General features: G+C 39.9%; 1 protein-coding gene across 4 annotated transcripts in view; it reads left to right on the top strand.

Annotated features, from left to right (window-relative positions):
- Positions 1-12104, top strand: part of ARHGAP26 (Rho GTPase activating protein 26) — a 724944-nt gene that overhangs the window by 194520 nt on the left and 518320 nt on the right. For all 4 annotated transcript variants that reach the window (XM_077473114.1, XM_077473113.1, XM_077473112.1 and 1 more), the window contains exons 7-9: positions 5880-5984; positions 6183-6312; positions 11190-11290. In XM_077473114.1, coding sequence (XP_077329240.1) covers positions 5880-5984; positions 6183-6312; positions 11190-11290 — 336 coding nt within the window. The remainder of the gene's footprint in view (positions 1-5879; positions 5985-6182; positions 6313-11189; positions 11291-12104) is intronic.

The following is a 12104-nucleotide window of genomic DNA, read 5'->3' as shown; positions in this document are numbered from 1 at the left end:
CTATTTATTTCCATTCTAACACTTCCTCCTCTTTTCAAATGTTTTAAATAACATGTTTCAGTCCAGCTTTTTCCTGATTCATCAGATGTACCTTCAGACCGAAGGTGTGGACTTTGTTCCAGGTGAGTTTCCCTTCCCACGCCCTAAAGCGGTGTTCCACAAATTTTTTAGTTTATTAAAAATCAGCAGCTGCAAAAAGTTTAGCTGCTGACTTTTGATAAACAGACACTCACCTGTCCCACGATCCAGCGATGCAGCCGCACGGAGCCCCGCTCCTCTTCCCGGAGCCATCATATCTACTGTGGGCAGTGACACCCACCCGTGACATCTCGCTGCTCCATGGCCGGGCACGCACTGCGCTCTGCCACTGGCCAGCCAATCTTCTGGGACCTGTGTTGTATCCAAGAAAATCGCTGGCAGGGAGGGGCCGCCTAGGGCGAGAGGAGGAGGCACCTAGATGGCTGGGACAGGAAGCCCCACTAAAAAGAGGAAACGCCCCCCCCCCCCACCCAAAAAAATGAGGCATGTCAGGGGTCGAGGAGTGCTTAAAGCGGAAGTTGCACTTTTTTGGGCGGAACTCTGCTAGGAGTGAGGTTATTTTTAATTCATAGTGTTCCAGTAATTTTTTTGTTAAAAGTCAGCAGCTACAAAAAAAGTGTATCTTCTGATGTTTATTGAAAAGACACTCTCTCCCCTGCCTGTCCACGGCACTGGCAATACTACTGTGGGCATCCGACTGTGACAGCTTCACAGCCAGGTGCACATGTCTCACTGCGCTATTCTGCACAGCTGGGCAATCTTCTGGGACCTGTGATGTGTCCCAGAAGATTGCAGGGAGGAAGGGCTGCCTAGGCGGCCCAACGGGAAGTGGGAGCGCATCAGTAATCGTGATGCATTGTGATATCGAATCGTTGTCCAGATAATTGTAATCGAATCGTGAGACCAGTGAAGATGCGCACCCCTATTGCCTTCCTCTCAAGATTCACCATAAAGGCCTATTATCTAGTTCACCATGGACTTTTTAGTTCTCTTCTCCCCTGCCCTGGGCTTTAGCCGAATTTCCCATTATTGCTTGCAATTTATATAATCCTCCTGAGCGCTAGCATTTTCATTATTTTGTGGAGATATCTGGAGACAGGGGACTTCAGATTTCGATTTACGAGCACAGCTAACAGCACATTGGACACTCTTAAAAGAGCAGTATGGCTTTCTGTTAAAAAACCAAAATAAAAACATTTATACTCCTAGATGGATGCAGCATTGATCTGATGCTGTATCTGTACCCCGCTGACTTGGAGTTAGAACTGAGCAATCAAACACCGCTGATTGCTCAGTTCTTCCCTCGCCTCTGAGCAGAGAGCCGTGACTGTCATTCACCAACTCTCTGCCCCATGAGTACTCACTGGAGCGCTGGGCTATGGAGGGGACGTGAGGTGCTGGCTCCGGTTTTCGGCAGATCGCTAAGCCAGGTGCTGACCCAGGCTTCTGCATGGATACTGAGCATATGGATATGAATCTTTTTAGAGCCTGGACCGTCTCTGTGACATCAGCCGACAGCAGGCTTAAGCCTGCTGTCAGCTGAAAATGGATCACAGGTATGCAGAAAGAACTTCCCCTATGGATCACCGGAGTGAAGTACAGCAAAAAAAGCTTTGACTTTACTTCTCCTTTAATTCATGATCCGTTTATTAAACATCAGTTTTAATTGTTGTACATGATTTCATGTGAAGAGTTTGGAATATCAGGTTTCATTGAAAAGTAAAATAAATGGGGAGAAAAATTATAAATTTTTTTTTTTTTTAAATGTCTTTTGTGGAGGAGAGATTGTGTTTTCCTCATTAGACAGAAAGAAAGAGAGGCAATCCTAGCAGATATGATTGACATTAACGGGAACCTATGTTCACATCATGTACACTAAATATTTTCATATTCTGAACAAGATGCAAATGTACTTTAAAGCTGAACTCTGATTGTTAGAAAATCTCAGTTTGTCATTCTGCCCCTTGCTAGAGTGAAAACCAGCATTTTATTATATCTGGACTTGCATAGTTTATTTATTTTTTATTTTTACCTTTTTAATCACTGTGACGTCTTTGCTGGATCCAGTTAAAACCTGCAATGCCTGAGCACTGTGAGGAAGGACCGTGGAAGTAGCGTCACTTTTCTAGAACTATCTGGTGTTATATTATTAAACTACAACTCCCATCATGAAGTATGCTTTTTTTTTTTTTTTTTTTTAAGTGCAGTTGCTGTTCACTTTTGCTCAGAATGGCATGCTGTGTCCCTACTTTTTATACAGCTCTCTACCACAGACGTAGATGTCTTCTGTGTGTAATAGAGACACTACTTGGCTTCCACTGCCTGTGGATATATCTTTTAGCCTAGGATCACACTGACAGCAGGTTTGAAATTTCATTCCTGCATATCAGTCCGACTTCGGGGGCGATTACAGAGACATCTGTGCGGGTTCTGTCTATACAAATCGCACCCCTAAGTCGCCAAAAGTAGTACAGAAACTACTTTTGGGAATCGGTGTGGTGCCACCATTGCGGCATCGCACCGATACGGATGGTGCCTTTGCTGGCAATTGCCGTAGATTTTGGCATGCAATTTGACAAATCGCATCAATGTGAACCTAGGCTAAAGAACAACTTAACGCAATGTTTTAAAGTCACTCTAGGACTAGGGGGACTGCTACCCTGTAACCTAAATTTATGCTGTGAAGATTCTCTCGGTTATCAAAGAAGGTAATGTACAGAACCATGAAACTTTCTTAAAGTGGTTGTAAACCTCAGACATCGTAAAAAAAAACATATTTTTCTATAGCATGTGCTTGTCTTAATCCAGAGCATTAAGTGTCATTTCTGTCCGCTGTCCTGTTCCTCTGCTATCAGCATCATAGTTTACCTGACACCAAGAGAAAAATGGTGACGGGGAGGGCACAGCCTGGGATTGACATCCTCAGCTCTGTACCTGTGTGATGTGTGAAGGAGTTGTGTCCCTTCCCTCCAATCAGTTCACAGAGCTCTCCTTGCTGATGTAACTTCAGCTCTCCGCCACCCATCTTTTTCAGAGCTGAGAGATCCTTTGTATATTCAGCACTTTGAATGAATGTAGGGGAAAGACTGCTGTAGAGAAACCGGTACAGCTTATGTAGGAGTATTTGTTTCATCACTGTGTATCACCTGAGGGCAGTCACTTCACTGGGTATATGTGGTTTAAAACCACTGAAAAAAGCTATAGGCATTTAAAGCGGTAGTAAACTCGCTGACATTTTTTATTTTTTTCATACCTGCAAGGGAAAAGGCATAATGAGCTAGTATGCACCGCATACTAGCTCGTTATGAAATACTTGCCTTAGAACGAGGCCCCGACATCTGGCCCGATCCACGCTGGGGGAGCTGACATGTTCCCTCGGCATGTCTTCAGGTTATCGCTGCTCTGTGAGTGACCGGAGCGGCGATATCTTTAGATTTCTTTCCGGCAGGGTCCGGCGTCTACCGGGCTTCCAGCCAAGAAACCCCTGTGCGCATGTGCCACTGCAATCAGTGGCTCATTGCTAGGGGATGGGGATGAGCTCAGGCGTGTTCGCATGGAACACGTGCAGAGCCCGCCAGGAAGTCGGTGCAGCACTGCGCTAATCGCAGGCAATGAGACATTGCCCAATCTCTGCAGCCGCACATCAGGACAATGTCTCACTGCCTGTGATTAGTGCAGTGCTGCACCGACTTCCTGGCGGGCTCATCACGTTCTCCATGCAAACACGCCTGAGCTCATCGTTACTAGGGGAATATCTCCTAAACCATACAGGTTTACGAGATTTTTTTTTAACTACAGGTAAGCCTTATTATAGTGGAGTATAAAACCACTTTAAGTAATTGAATTGACAGTTGCTCAAGGTGAACATGACAATAAAAATGTATGCTTTTTTGGCTGGTAGGCTCTACTGTGGTTTTAAATGGAAAGGGATTGACACAAGCTATATCTCTTTTCCATGTGGTGCTTATTTGATTTTCACATGGATTTGGAATGAAGATCTGAATCTTCCAGTTTCCTGTTCACACAGGAGAACAGAAGTTCTTGCATAAACTAGTACACAGCCTTGGATATAAATAACTACCACGCTGACCAAGGCCTTTAATGCTCTGTTTATGTGTTTCCTGTTTGTACTGACACGAGTAAACAAGAATTAGTCTCCATGTGAACACAAAACATGCTTTCATGTGAAATGACTATAAAGAAGCACTCTACTGAGAATTGAGCTCAGAGCTCAGTTTAGTCATGCATTTCAAGCAAGCATTACATAATAAGAACAATTTGAGCCTTATGAGAAAACCTCAACGCACATAGACCTGTAAAGTAGGTGAGCTCCTACATTACTTTCACTGGAGAAAAGCAGGCAAAGGGCCTGTGTGCATTGGCTTTGGTCTGCAAATGCAGCATGCTTTAGGTTGCATTCACACCTCAGCGTTTCAAAGTAGTGCTTTTTTCCTGCAATTTTGCCGCAATTTTGTTTAGGTCACCAATGTAAAATGCAGAAAAACGCCTGTAATCTGTTTATGTTCTTTTTTGAGCTTAGGGCGTTTTTTAGGCGTTTTGCTTCAGGTGACAAAACGCTCAGATCTGAACAGGTGCCATTGAAATGAATGGGATTTTGCTTGTTGGGCGTTTTTGAGGTATTTTTTTGGGAGTTTTACAAGCGTTTTATGAGCTGAAACCATTCAGGTGTGAATGCAGCCTTAGGCTTCATGTACACAGGATATTTGAAAACCTCTTCTGAAAGCTGAAATTTAACAGCTATTATGACTAAGCACTGTTGAGAGTGTGAAGTGCATCAGATTTTTTATCCTGTAACCTGCTGTGGTTTGTACTTTTGTTATTTTGCACAATAAAGGCATTTTTATTGGAGTGTGGCTGTTCAGACATTCCCTCGACCAGCTTACAACTGTTGACATGTATCCTACACCCACAAACTGACCTGTTGCATTGATACGTAAAATGACCCACACTATGCACATTGGCTCCCACCCATAGAACTGACGTTGCCTGTTCCTGAAGGGCCAGAATGAAGACATTGACTCGAGACGACACATATTTTTCTCTGCCACAAACTTTGCCTGAACCCTTATTTCAGAAGAGATCACATGCTCTCAAGTTCTGACACCCGGTTTGCCAACTGGCTATTTAATATCCTTCATGTCTTATTTTTTTTCAACATTCACAGTCAGTCATTTGTCTCAGGATGCAATCCCCAAAAAATGAAAAACATCAACTATGGGCTCTTCCAAGTATCCCCTACAGGCTGGTGATGTTTCTTGAGAGATTCTTCTGTTTTTTTCCATTAGACTTTATCACTGGAGGAAGGGGAAAATTCTGCAAGTATGAATTTGCAGGCACATACCTGCAGCAGCCTGCCAAACCTTCCTCTCATACATGCTACATTATACATACTGCACCTAATAGTGCCAAAGCTTGCCCACCCCTTCTTGCTGCCTGTGCATACTTGTGAGAGTATCCATTCTAGTAGTGGATCAAACAAATGCGTGGCATGGTCTTAGCAGCAAACTCAATTCATACCTAGTAATGCCTGAACTTTACTTGCCAAAAAAGCCTGGCATTTACCAATAGAGAAAGGTTTAGAAGGCTACAGTAGGTATGTGCAATACTAACTCCATGCAGCAGTTTGCCCCTTTCATCCCAGTCACCTTATGCTTTGGGCTGATGATCTGCTATAACATAATCTTGTTCACTATTTTAAAGTGGACCGGCAACCCTACTAACTCCCATATGATAGGCGGCTTCTTTTGACAATTTCCCTATGTATTTTTAAATAATTAAATCTAATTTTCTTTTGCTGTACTTCACGTTTTATGTTTTAGCTGCTGGCTTTTTTGCAAGGATTGTTTACATTTTATCATCATGGCTATGAGCTGGCAAAAGACTTCAGTGACTTCAAGACACAGCTAACGATTAGCATCCAAAATGTAAGTAGAACATCTATTGCTCCTCTAAGCCTATCGCTCTGAATTTTTTAGACAAGTTTTATTTCCATAATAGACCATGTGGTTTAGATAAGTGTTTTAACTTGTGCTACATATATTCTTGGAGTATAGAAAGATTTACATTTGTGTACTGTTAATTTCATTGTCTCTTTGAGTTATTGGTTATGTTTTAATTTTAAGACACGGGATCGGTTTGAAGGCACACGCTCTGAGGTAGAAGCCCTAATGCAGAAGATGAAAGAAAACCCTCATGAACAGCAAATGATGAGTCCTTACACAATGGAAGGATATCTCTACGTCCAGGAGAAAAGTGGGTACACAGTAGTTCTTGTGGGTAATCTGCTTATTCCTTCCGTGCTGTGAGCTGCAATTACAGTTTTCATCTATAGTGCGAGGAGTCTGGTGTTGCTTGCAAGGAGATGGAAAAGGGGACCTCTGATTTACTAGTGGGAGTTTGTAGGGAAGCTTATAGGAGATTCCCATTTTAAGTAAATCTAGAGATGGAAAGGCCTGGAAAAAAAAAAAAACAGAAAAATTATGAAAAGTTGTTTTTTCAAAACTTTTTTTTTTTTTTTTCTGAAAAAAAAGAAATGTGGAATATATTCTTTTACAATGATACAATAATAATATATCTATGACCTGGTATTCAAACTATATAACACAAAGACCTTAATGAAAGATTTCTAAGACTTTATGTAAAGTCCTAAATTATTGCATGTTCTCACAGCTGAAGTAGAACAAATTCTGGAATACAGTTCAAGTAACACTAATTCTCTATGTAGTTCTCAAAGAGGGGCACTGCAGTGGAAAGACTTCAGTTTAGTTTACTTGTGGGCTCCATTTTGTACATTTGGGTGATTGTTAGGGTACTGTAGATGATAGTTTCTGCCCTCCTCTTAGGCCTTAATTGACAGGCAAGAGGGACAATTTGTCTGGCAAATTTGTTTTTGTTTTTCCACCTCTAGAGTTTGAAAACATTTTTTGCGGTGCAATTTCTGCCGAATACAAAGCTTTAATTTGCAAATATTGTGAGCAGAAATATTTTCCGACTGCTACAAGGATGACAAAACACAACTTTGAATGCATGAGGTACCCTAAAGACATGAAAAAATATTTTATGGAAGTATATGAGGAGGACCATAATGGAAAGCACAAGTAGCTTTTCCCTCCAGAGTTCTCATTCCAGAGAATGAGAATGCTGCTTCTGGATCATCAAAGTGTTAATTCACCAACAGCATCAAGTAAGGAAGTGTTACAAACCACTGCCTCCCGAGTCCCAAAAATACATAATCCTTTTTTTATAGATAAAATCTCACCTGAATATCAGGAGAACATTCATCAAGCTTGTCCAAGAGCAATATGTGCTTCTGGACCATCATCGTTAATAACTGAAAATGTATATTGGCAGGAAGCTTATAAATTATTATAAGGGAAAGGAGGGTGGTTACCTGTTCTAATGTATAGATGAAATGTTCTTAACATACACAGTTCTTGTTGTTCTATTTGTAATGATAATAATAATAATAATAATAAAAAAAATCTTGTAAAAAAAAAAAATACTTCATCAAAATAAAAAGATTTTTTATACATGGTATATAATGTAAAATAATCAAATATACCTTATAATATTCTTAACTGCTTGCCGACCGCCTCACGCCAATATACATCGGCAGAAGGGCTCATACAGGCAGGATCACGTACCTGTACGTTGCCCTTTAAGAGGCAGACATGCGCCCGCAGCAAGCTCCCTGAGTTGGGTTGCGGGTCCTGCAGACTCGATCACCTCACGGGGAGGAAGAACGAGGAGATGCTAATGTAAACAAGCATCTCCCCATTCTGCCACTGATCTCTGCTCCCTGTGATCGGAACAGAGATCAGTGACTTGTCACGCACAGCCACGCCCCCCCCACAGTTAGAAACATGCCCCACTTAACCCCTACCCGCCACCTAGTGGTTAAACCCTTCACTGCCAGTGTCATTTACACAGGAATCAGTGCATATGTATAGCACTGATTGCTGTATAAATGACAATGGTCCCAAAAATGTGTAAAAAATGTGTCCGCCATAATGTCGCATTCACGATTAAAAATTGGTGATCGCCGCCATTTAAAAAAATAAATATATATATATATATATATATATATATATATATATATATATATATATATATATTAATAAAAATGCCATAAAACTATCCCCTATTTTGTAAACGCTATAACTTTTGCGCAAACCAATCAATCGCTTATTGCAATTTTTTTTTTTACCAAAAATATGTAGAGGAATACGTATCGGCCTAAACTGAGGGAAAAAATGTTTTTTTTTAAATATATTTTTGGGGGATATTTATTATAGCAAAAAGTAAAAAATGTATTTTTCAAAATTGCTGCTCATTTTTTTTTTATAGCTCAAAAAATAAAAACTGCAAAGGTGATCAAATACCACCAAAAGAAAGCTCTATTTGTGGGGGGAAAAAGTTTTGTTTTGTGTGGAAGCCACGTCGCATGACCGTGCAATTGTCAGTTCAAGCGATGCAGTGGCTAATCACAAAAAGTGCTCTGGTCAGGAAGGGGGTAAATTCTTCCGGCTCTGAAGTGGTTAATAAACGCCCTGTGTAAAGAATCAGTTTTCTAAGTATATCTGTACTGACAGTTCAAGAAGTATATGGGAAAGGTGGAGGAGACACCAAAACATGCAATAAGTCTACAGCAGTGATGGCGAACCTTGGCACCCCAGATGTTTTGGAACTACGTTTACCATGATGCTCCACTACACTGCAGAGTGCATGAGCATCATGGGAAATGTAGTTCCAAAACATCTGGGGTGCCAAGGTTCGCCATCACTGGTCTACAGTGACTCTGCTGTGGAGATTTCTATTGAATTCATGTGTCGTGGATGTGTGGCACAAACCTTTACATGCTTGAATATAACCACAAAATAATCAGTCTCTGACAACCTGAAATTGGGCAAAAACTAAAAAATTTTGTAAAACTAAAAACGTTTTTTTTTTATGGTCACATGCTTTGAACTGTGATCTGTTTATAAAGTACAGGCGGTCCCCTGGTTACAAACTACCCCTACTTACAAACGGAGGGAGCCAACAGGAAGTGAGAGGAAATCTACCCCTAGGAAGGGAAATTCACTCCTGTAAGAGTTAATATGGGAAAAGGTGTCTCCACTGAAGCTTTATCACCAAGGCTTGCTTCCACAACAACTCCAAATTTTCAAAATCCAATTGTCATAGGGACAGAAAGTGAGGTGATATCTTCTGAACAGGGGCACTGACAGCAAAACAAATGTTACAGGGGTGTTAACCTATGCTATCCAAAAAGCTTAAAAATAGTTTTTTTTTGGCTGGAGCTACACTTAAAAAATGTACCTGTTCTGACTTAAGAACAAACCTACAGACCCGATCTTGTTTGTAGCACAGGGACTGCCTGTACTTGTGATGCAATTTCAATCATGTTTAGAAAAGTACACAATGAGGTTATTAAATGTGTATTTTTAAAAGACTATTAAGTTATACACACTGTATATTAAAATCATATGTTTAAAAATTATGTAAAGTTGGAAATTTCTCATAGAATAAAAAAAAAAATGTTTCAGGTCATACAAATTAAACTGAAGTTCAATTCCAAGCTGAATTTTCAGCCTCTGTTGGGGTTTTATTATCACTTATGTTTCTATTGGAAACCATTCCCTCGTTTCCTTTCAGGACAGGAAGTTATGGAAAATCTCTAAAACAGGGACAACAAAGATAATAACTTAGAGGTGGGCAGTTAATGGGTGGTACTGTTCTGTTTCCTGTGTCTATGCTTTGCTTCCAATAAAGATTTTCAAAGCTGTTGTCAGCAAAGTCCAGCCGTCTTTTTTTTTTTTCTTTTTTTTTTTTATGTATAGTGATAACATGTTAGTAGTGTGAGAAGGGCTAACACATCTGAAAAGGTTTCATTACTGCATGTGCCTTCCTGTCCAGGGCCCTTTTATTTTTGTAGGAACATTATATGAAGGGGCAAAAAAATATGAAGGTACGTCTCCCAAATGGTCACAGACAGAAATCATACTCGGACATGAAATTGTAACTCTTCCCCACTCTATCCAAAGCTAAACAAAGAAAAAGGTCCCAGCTACCCTCTTTTTCTTCATGGGTCCACATTGTTTACTCTCCATACAAGAGCTCTCCCAGATCTTCATAGAACAGCCCAGACACCCTTTGTTACTTTACTTGACAACAATAAGCTATGAAGCATGATTTGGTAGATACTTGGTTTCATATCGTGATTGGCTATAAGAAATATTGGACCCTTCCCCTATTTAGTCATTTTACTAGACTTGTGTTTATATACCTTGTATACTCCTGACATGTGTCAATATGCTGCTTCACATTGACTGATTCATGAATTTTGGCTGCATTTTCAAAAATTTAATATAAAAATGGCTGGAGTTTGGCTTTAAAGGATGTAATATTTCCAGAAATTTTAAAGCCATGGAGGCAAAAAATCCTGTTTTATTTCATGGGAAAAAATAGAAGATTTTGGTAAAAACATTAAAATAAAAATTTAGTGTGGAGTAGATTTACAAATTAAGTCACTTTGTTACACAGGGAATGAGGGATGCAGTGTATATAAAAGTATTATGCTCGAAATATAAGTACAGCTTATTCAGTAAATAAACAAAACTTGCTTTTTAAAATGGTATTTTAGTGCGTGTCTGTATAGATATGGTGGGTAAAGCCATCTTCCAACTTAAAGCAGAGCTTACATAATCAACTTGGTTAATTACTGTTGTCCTTGTAGCTTTAAGGACCGTACACACGGGCTGAATATCGGGTGGCATTCAGGACATGTGTGTTCAGCTGCCGGTCTGACAAAAGCTGGCTTCTGTCGAAGAGACATGACTGCAAAATCGCAATCCGATCAGCGCTCTCAGCCAAAGGCTGAAAATGCTGACCGGTGTGTTTTGACGTCCCCCTGTCAGAACACAATAGCTTAGTGGGGGCGGTCACTGTACTAACATTGCATAGTTAGTGCAGTGTCTCCTCGTCAGTTTGTTTTTCGTTCAGGAGTCTGGGTTGAAAAAAAAATTGTGTACTAGGCTTTAGGCATGCCTTGTTTGAAGAAAACAAAGTAGATCATAAGACATATTGAATAATCGGTATACAGACACTAATATTTTGTCCTTATTTTGCAGGGCACTTTGGGACATCCTGGGTTAAACATTACTGCACTTATCAACGGGAAACAAGACTGCTGACTATGATTCCATTTGATCAGAAGTCAGGGGGAAAAGTGGTATGTTTTTATGTTTTATCTACATTTTTTACAGGTATCACAAAAAAATAAAAATAAATAAATATATATATATATATATTTTTCCATAAAAACAGTATGTAGTAATTAACAATGTAGCATTTTAATTTTAAAAGGTTCTATGCAGTCAGTCGGTCACTGTAAACTATGTTTAGACACTGCTGCTAATTTTATACCTTACACCTTTTTACCATTATCCCAAAAGGGTATTTGGGTCCACCTACTGTTCCAATTCAATACCTAATTATTACAATGTGTGTAATGTGTGATATTTTATGTCTTCAATTTAAACCAGAACTATTAAAAGACCACTTCCATGAGCAGACACAAGGGTATGCTAGGGTGACATATTTAGTAAAATCTTCAACTCGAGAAATGACTCTGTATAGTACATAGAATGATCAGGCCATAGGTGGATTACAACCTAAACCACCAATTCAGATCCAGTGAAATCTTCCTTCCTTCCAAACACAGAGCTAATTCAGTTCCTTGTTTATAAGCTTGCCTTCCTAGGAAGTTGCACAAGGGAATTCAAAGTAAGCTCCAGAAGCAGATTGCCCTTAGCATAAACTCCAAGGAAAACTCCTTTCCAAAAGACTTGATTACTGTGCCTTGATACACATGGAGGGTGAAGTTAGACTTTGCCTCTCCTAGCCTAGATTTACCTTTCTATGTTTGTCTGGACTGTAAACATTTAGAAATTGTTCTGACAATATTGGATAAAGTGACTATAAAAACGCAAATGGAAAATTAGAAAAAAAATGGTGGCTGATCACTTTTATGCTAAATCTATTTT

Source organism: Lithobates pipiens, unplaced genomic scaffold (assembly GCF_037356315.1).
Source record: "Lithobates pipiens isolate NorthernLeopardFrog02 unplaced genomic scaffold, aLitPip1_a1.2 Scaffold_8, whole genome shotgun sequence".
Lineage (NCBI taxonomy): Eukaryota > Metazoa > Chordata > Amphibia > Anura > Ranidae > Lithobates > Lithobates pipiens.
This window is presented reverse-complemented; position numbering and strand designations above follow the sequence as displayed.